Source organism: Carassius gibelio, chromosome B8 (genome assembly GCF_023724105.1).
Source record: "Carassius gibelio isolate Cgi1373 ecotype wild population from Czech Republic chromosome B8, carGib1.2-hapl.c, whole genome shotgun sequence".
Classification (NCBI taxonomy): domain Eukaryota; kingdom Metazoa; phylum Chordata; class Actinopteri; order Cypriniformes; family Cyprinidae; genus Carassius; species Carassius gibelio.
The window spans coordinates 5,367,877-5,375,231 of NC_068403.1; the positions used below are offsets into that span (position 1 = coordinate 5,367,877).

The following is a 7,355-nucleotide window of genomic DNA, read 5'->3' on the forward strand; positions in this document are numbered from 1 at the left end:
AGCTATTTCACATAACAGATGTTTATATATTCTCCACAAGACAAAATAATATCTGAATTTATAAAAATGACCCCGTTCAAAAGTTTACATACCCTTGAATCTTAATAATCTGTGTTGCTTCCTGGATGATCCACAACTGTTTTTATATTTTGTGACAGATGTTCACGAGTCCCCCAGTTCAACTGCCTGCTGTTCTTCAGAAAAATCCTCCAGCTCCTTCACATTCTTTGGTTTTCCAGCATCTTCTGCATATTTGAACCCTTTCCACCAGAGACTGTTTGATTTATGAGATCCATATTTTCACACTGAGGGCAACTGACAGACTCATGCACAGCTACAGTATCACAAAAGGTGGAAACATTTCCTGATGCTCAAGACGGCAACACAATGCATTAAGAGCTGGGGGTGTAAACTTTTGGACAGGATGATGATGATGATGTGTAAATTCTTCTCATTTTGTTTAATGATCATATTTTTTCAGAGGCTACATAAATAGTTGTTTCCCAGAAGACAAAATAAGCACAATTTACCCTGATCACCCAATCCAAAAAGTGTTCACCCCCAGCTCTTAATGTATTGTGTTGCCTTCTTGAGCAGCAGGAAATGTTTCCACCTTATATTATTATTATGCATGATTTAAAAAAATAAACATTCTTATGTACAGATAAAAACTAAGAACTTCAACTTTATACTATTGTTTTGATGCTTAAGAAACATTTATCATTATTCTCAATGTTGAAAGCAGTTGTGCAGCTTAATATTGTAATATTTTATTGTGGAAACTGTGATATCTTATTATTTATTTTTTTATGATGAAATAGTGTAGTTTAGAATCAGAATCTGATTCAGATTTTATGATGAAATAGTGTCATAAAATAGTGTAAAGAAAGTATACACAAATTCAAATCCTTTAAGCAAATATTTACTGTGGTTTTACTATAATAGAAGTAGTAACCAGTTTTTTTATTTTGTATAACCACAGGTTTACAAATACCATGGTTAAACTATGTTTAGTGTAGCATGTTTTTTACACAAAAAGGCACATATGTTAAATATAGAGATGCAGTTTTCACAATGCTTTCTGTGTGGGTACTTTGCTAAAACAAATGCATGACGTCTTCCTCAGAAAAGTGACAAATACAACAAGTCACTTCAATATCTGATTTAATATATTTGGAAAATGTGTCCATAAGCTTTGTTTGAATTTTGGATCGTTAACTCGTTAATAACATCACTTGTTATTATTTTGAAGGGCATAGAATTTGTACGCTATGACATGTCCCCTACCAATATCCAGTGACTACTAAATTGTCCGTAGTAATGGTTTTAATTAAAACAAATAAGTTTTGTCTCTACCAATGCCAAAATCAAACCTACCTTGCTAAACACATTTTGAATTATTATAGATCTTCATTTGCTGACTTATATAATCAATAAATCAGTGATGGAAGGTGTTTTTAGCTGCTGTTTATAATGTGTAACCCTCAGCGGGATGAAGGGAGTGCTGGTGTCAGTAGTTGGACTCCCAGATCTCTGTCCCTCTGCCAGATTCAACATCAGCTCTCTCTAGAGCAGTGCCCGCTGTCTAAACACTGGGCAGAGTCATCTGGAGAAAGCCTGTGAAATTCAACATGCCCGGAGGAATATGCAAGCACTTTATAGTTATCCTGACTGGTTATTTTTGCATCGCCCAGCCTTCCTGCCACACACACTTTAGATAAAAACGCTGAGAACAAACAGAGAACAAAGATCTCGGCTCTCATGCTACACTCTTCAAAGCACAGAGAATCTGAATCTTCAGAACAAATGACATTTGAGATTTTTTTCTAAGCAGTATAAAATATCACAGTTGATGAAAATGTTTAATGCAGGCATTTCAAGCATGCACATATTTGCTTCATTATTAATGAAGAAGGGAATGCGGAAGAGTCTGACACATCTTTCAACTTTCAGGAGGATAACTTGAGCTCTCACAAGTGCAAAAAGAATTATTACACTTAAATTCCACTTTTTGAGCAGCAAATTAACATATTAGAATGATTTCTGAAGAATCATCATGTGACACTGAAGACTGGAGTAATGATGCTGAAAATTCACAGGAACAAATCCAATTTTAAAATGTATTAAAATAGAAAACAGTTAATTTAAACTGTAATGGCATTTGACAATATTACAGTTTTTATTTGTATTTTTTTAACCAGATAAACACAGCCTTATTGTCAAAAACGTGAAACACTCTTCAGTTAATTATTTTCTCACTATTAATTATGTTGTTTTTAATTACAATAATTAGAAATTCTGACAATTCTTGTATCCTAATATTTTACTTGAGAAGCAACCTAAGATATCAAGTCTTGTTGTCTGAAATAAATCTGCAAAATTAAATGAGATAATGCCTAAAACAAATAAATGTAATTTAAAGAGAAAAGATTATTTTTCTTACCCTACTAAAATATTTTTTTTTCTTGTTTTATGCATAAACTCACTCAATTTAGATTTTTGTCCCTAGAAAACAAGACTCAATATCTTAAGTACCTCAAGCACCTTCATTTAACAAGGTTTAGATATTTGTACTGAAAAATAAGACAAAAATCATCTTTTGCAGCACAGTCTTACCAACTCCAAACTTTTTAATAGTAATGTTAATGCAAGTGCAGTAAACTAAAGATGAAGTGTGTAATTTCTGTGCCACCAAACAGAATTTCAACAGTGATGAGTTACTGAATGAATATCAAATAACACACTTCAGGTTTAAGGCCTCAGAGACTAGCCTCGTACAGAACAGTCCAACTTTGATCGATGTAGCACATTCATTCTTCATACTGAATAAATACAAAAGGCGGGATAACAGTACAGTATATCCAACGCTTACAGTCCTTTGAGCACTTGATATCATTCTGTAGAGAATCCCGTTTAGGTCGGGAAACAGATGGAGCAGCATTCCAAACAGATCTCCAGACAGTCTGAAGACTGGCAACAGTCCTCCAGTATCCCACAATCCAGCAGGGCAGAGCAGGTGTCCTCAGCACAGCAGGCCAGACCACCGGTGGCTGCTTCCCCACAGCAGCAGAGAGCGTCACACTCCAGACCGCAGGCCAAACACTGAGCCACGGCCGAACACAACGACAGCACCTCGCAGAACAGACACGCTAGGATGCAGTGTGCACAGCAGTCTGAAAACAGCCACAAACATACAGTGTTTATGACAGCGTTTCAAACAATTTGTGCCCTTTTTGTGACTTTATGACATGCAATGATATAATCAGGACTTTGTCATATTATTTGAAAGATGTAAAACTTGCATGCGATGCAAAGGACTTTTTCTCTGTTTCTCTGTATCCCAAGGTTGTATTTATTTATTCGAAAATGCAGTAAAACAACAATATTGCAATTTAAAATAACTGTTTTCTATATGAATATATTTTCAAATATAATTTATTTATGTGATACAAAGCTGATTTTTTTGTATCATTCTTCCAGTTTTCAGTATCACACTAGCCTTCAGAAATCATTCTAATATGCTGATTTGCTGCTCAATAAATATTTCTTACTAGGCTATTACTTTTTAAAACAGTTTTGCTGCCTAATATTTTTGTTGAAACAGTGATACCTTTCTCAGTACTCTTGAAATGGAAAAAAAAATGCATTTATTTATTTTTATTATTTACATAAATTATAAAGTTCTTTAATGTCACTTTTGATCTATATAATGTGAAAAATAACTATAAACACGTGATGTATTAGCTTTAGTTCAAAATACATCCTGCCACTGAGTATTTTTTTTTCTAAAATCTTAAATGCATTTTATGCACTTTTCCCCCCAACATTGTTATTCTGTGATAGTTTTAAGATTTTTCTTTTTTTTTTTTTTTGTATATGTGTGATGGTTTTAACTTTTTTAAGTTAATATAATCAAGAGAGTGACATAATTTTTTTTAATCACAGTATTAAAACTTAAGTCTTAACTGGCCTTTAATTAGCATTTAGTTATGCTTACACTTATATTGCCCTACACAGCAATCTTTTATTCTACGTTCAGAAATATCAACTATAAATAATGTAGAAAATAAAGCCATTTTTGTTAGTCGTTTCTATTTCAAGCACACAAAAACATAGTGACACCTCCATAATGTTCTTTTTTATCCATTTAAAAAAAAAAATCTCACACACTCAAGCCCTCTGAGTGTTTAAAGTCACTGATATCTAATGTAGAAGAATATATTTATCTACTAATGTGAGTTAGTCATCAAACAGAGACGTCTGACCTAATGGAAAGAATTATCAAGCGCTGACGTGAAGGGACCATTAAACACATGAAGATAAAACCACAGGCCCGTCCTAGTGTTGCTGAAAGATAAGACCAGGCCCTGTATTTACGAATAGCTCTGTGGGTGGAGGCCTCTTTTCAAACATGCCCCACATGCTCTAAAAATACATAAAAATATTGACACTAAATGGTTGACGGTTTGATTATGGGTTGAACCGACAGATATATTTTTGAAAGAGCTAATGATGTTCTTACCGTCTCCAGCTACTCTCTGTATCTGTGAAGCATCACCTTTGAAGCTCGGCTGGCTCTTGGAGGTGGAGGGCGTGTGTTTTCTGTGAGGGTGTTTGTGTCCGTTGCACTTTGTGTGTCCGTTGCATTTCTGTTGCGTTGTCGGGCGAGGCGTCGATCCTCCTGATGAAGAAGTCGGCGGTGTATGAATGACAGGAGAGGAGCCATTGGGAAGACTGGGCTTTACTGAAATGTGTTCAAATCACAATTTAATATAGGCCTATTCAAATTCAGATAATAAAACATTTTGATAAATGTAGATACCATTGCCTTTCTCTATTTTGCGTGAAATCGTAGGTATGTGGTCAGGAAGCAGTAAAGCGTCGTCATTGGTTGTGACACCGTCTGTCAGCGACTCGCTGCTTCCGCTGTCAACAATCTCAACTGAGACAGGACCTGTTAGTCACAAACAATTATTTAAAGCAATAGCTCATCATAAAATGATAATCTACTTACTCTCAGGCCACCCAAGATACAGATGAGCTCGTTACTTCATCAGAACAGATTTTCGGAGATATGTAGCATCACATGCTTGTGATAGATCCTTTGCAGTGAATGGGTGCCGTCAGAACGAGAGTCCAAACAGCTGATTAAAACATCACAATAATCCACAAGTAATCCACACCACTCACGTCCATCAATGAATGTCTCGTGAAGTGTTTTAATTTAAACCATAACATCTGGTCAAAAAATAATTCATAATAATGCTCCTTCCAATGAAAAAGTCTATCTTCTGTTTGTTTACTGTTTTAAACTTTGCTTGTAGATAGCATTTAAGATGTGCATTAATATTATGGATAGACATTAATTGATGGATTATAGTGGTGTGGATTATTGTGATGTTTTAATCAACTGTTTCGACTCTCATTCTGACGGCACCCATTTACTGCAGAGGATCCACTGCAATGCTACATTCATCCAAATCTGTTCCCATGAAGAAACAAACTCAACTAAATCCTAGATGGCCTGAGGATGAGTAAATGTTTAAGTTTAGGTCTGTCCAAATGTCATTATGCTTTCAAAAATGTTCAATGTAAATGTTACAATTTGAAATACATTTTCTCCAATGCAAACTATACTTATATAAAAGCTACATACGCTCTTAAATTTTCTTCATAAACATCCTTCTCACCTGTGACATCAGGTTTGCGGGTGGCCTGTGGTTGTGTCGTGTGGACATGACTCTCCTGGGGCACGACCCTGTCCTGAACGCTGCCCTGTCCTCCGTCCTGCTGTTGGACATCCATGGCTTCTGTCTCCATTTGAGACGCTTGACTCTAACTCTGAGAAAACATCCAGAAGGAGACACATTTATCATAAATGGACTGTGTGGAGTCAGTCTGGGTGTTTGTGGGTTAAGGGAATGCTAATGGAAACCTCTAATATGATGTCTTTTATCCCCTAAGACAATACAAGAAACATTTCAAAATGTGTCTTGAGTGCACGAAGACAAGTGCGCCGTTGCTCTGAAATGACCTGAAGTGATTTGGGAAAGTGACTAATCTGAACATCATGCTGAGTCAGAAAAATCTACAGCAGGATACATAATAAAAATATTTTTGCAGTTTTGATAAACTGCCTACTCCACCTACAGAGGATTCATTGAAGCGAATCTTTCTAATTAAATGCTTGTCCTTTTCTGATCCTGAATTAATGTTCCAACTTCAAAATTGCTAATATTTTTAAATCATACTTAATACTTTATAGTATATATCTATAAAAATAATTAGAACAAGGTATATCCGATGCTGGAAAGATTTATTGTGCATGTACATATTTGTCTTAAAGAAACCTTGAACATTAACACACATTATAGAATTCATAACATATGTATATTTTATATGTAAGGGTTATATGAAATTATATATATTAATTAATTTATAAAGTATTGAACAGGAGCAATGACTAATAGCAATTAGTTGTAGGCTGTAAATGCTTAGCACAACAAACAATATCGTAAATGATAAAATATTGCTTGGACCATATATATTTTGTATGTGTATATATATATATATATAAAGATTAAAGTTTGAATTTAATTACGCAAAATATTGTTTGTCTAAATTAACCACGCGTTATTTTTAAATTTAAGGTTTGTGAATTTGTAACTACATACATTCACTTGAAAAGAAGTAAACAGAAGTAAACTTTCAAATGACGTGCCTCAATTTCTACTGATCCTGAATGAAACGATATTACTAAAGCATAAAGACACAAGGCTGAACTGGAGATTTACCTTAACTCGAATAACTCCAGTCTTGTACCGAGGACGTTTTAATTCACTTTAATTCAGAATTTGCGCGATGTTCCTCCGCGGGCGCGAGCTGCTTCTGCTCTGACCTGCGCGTGCCGTGGAGATCTCTTGCGTGTGCGCGTGCCCGACATCCTTCCTGCACTGCAGGGAATCGACAATTTTAGCAACTATTTATTTTATTTCGTTGGGGTTTATCACATGATTTTCCAGCAGTACTCCAAAAAAAAAAAAAAAAAAAAAAAATATTGAAATTAACATATGAAATTCTCATTTCTCATACCTTCTGACTAATGACTGACGCTATTATCCGGGATTAATTGCTATTCATAATTTAAAAATTATTTGTTTATATTGATGACTATGTTTACTTTTTTTCTGGCTATCTTTCAGAATTCTCTTCAAATTGGTTGGTGTTACCAGCATTAATTACATAATGATATTAATCATTAAAAATTAGATAAATTGTATATAAATTGGCATCATTAGGTTCTGTCATTCAGAAACATGGCTTTTCATATCACTGCTATGCTGATGACACACAAC

General features: G+C 34.7%; 1 protein-coding gene across 1 annotated transcript; it reads right to left on the reverse strand.

Moving 5' to 3' along the window:
• Positions 1–1,294: 1,294 nt before the first annotated feature.
• LOC127962998 (myoD family inhibitor) lies at positions 1,295–6,942 on the reverse strand. Its single transcript, XM_052562637.1, has 5 exons — positions 6,795–6,942; positions 5,691–5,841; positions 4,823–4,954; positions 4,523–4,744; positions 1,295–3,173 (listed from the first exon to the last, which is right to left on the reverse strand). Exons 2-5 carry the CDS (start codon positions 5,818–5,820, stop codon positions 2,914–2,916), a joined length of 744 nt encoding a protein of 247 aa, XP_052418597.1. The 5' UTR covers positions 5,821–5,841; positions 6,795–6,942; the 3' UTR covers positions 1,295–2,913.
• Between the last annotated feature and the right edge of the window lie 413 nt (positions 6,943–7,355).

What these genes read in the sequence shown, in the direction of transcription:
- LOC127962998 (XM_052562637.1), bottom strand. Translation starts at nt 5,820, where the DNA reads ATGGAGACAGAAGCCATGGATGTCCAACAGCAGGACGGAGGACAGGGC. An exon ending in CCGCAAACCTGATGTCACAG is followed by an intron (nt 4,955 to 5,690) that starts GTGAGAAGGATG and finishes TGTGACTAACAG; the next exon opens with GTCCTGTCTCAGTTGAGATT. An exon ending in ACAGAGAGTAGCTGGAGACG is followed by an intron (nt 3,174 to 4,522) that starts GTAAGAACATCA and finishes GGCTGTTTTCAG; the next exon opens with ACTGCTGTGCACACTGCATC.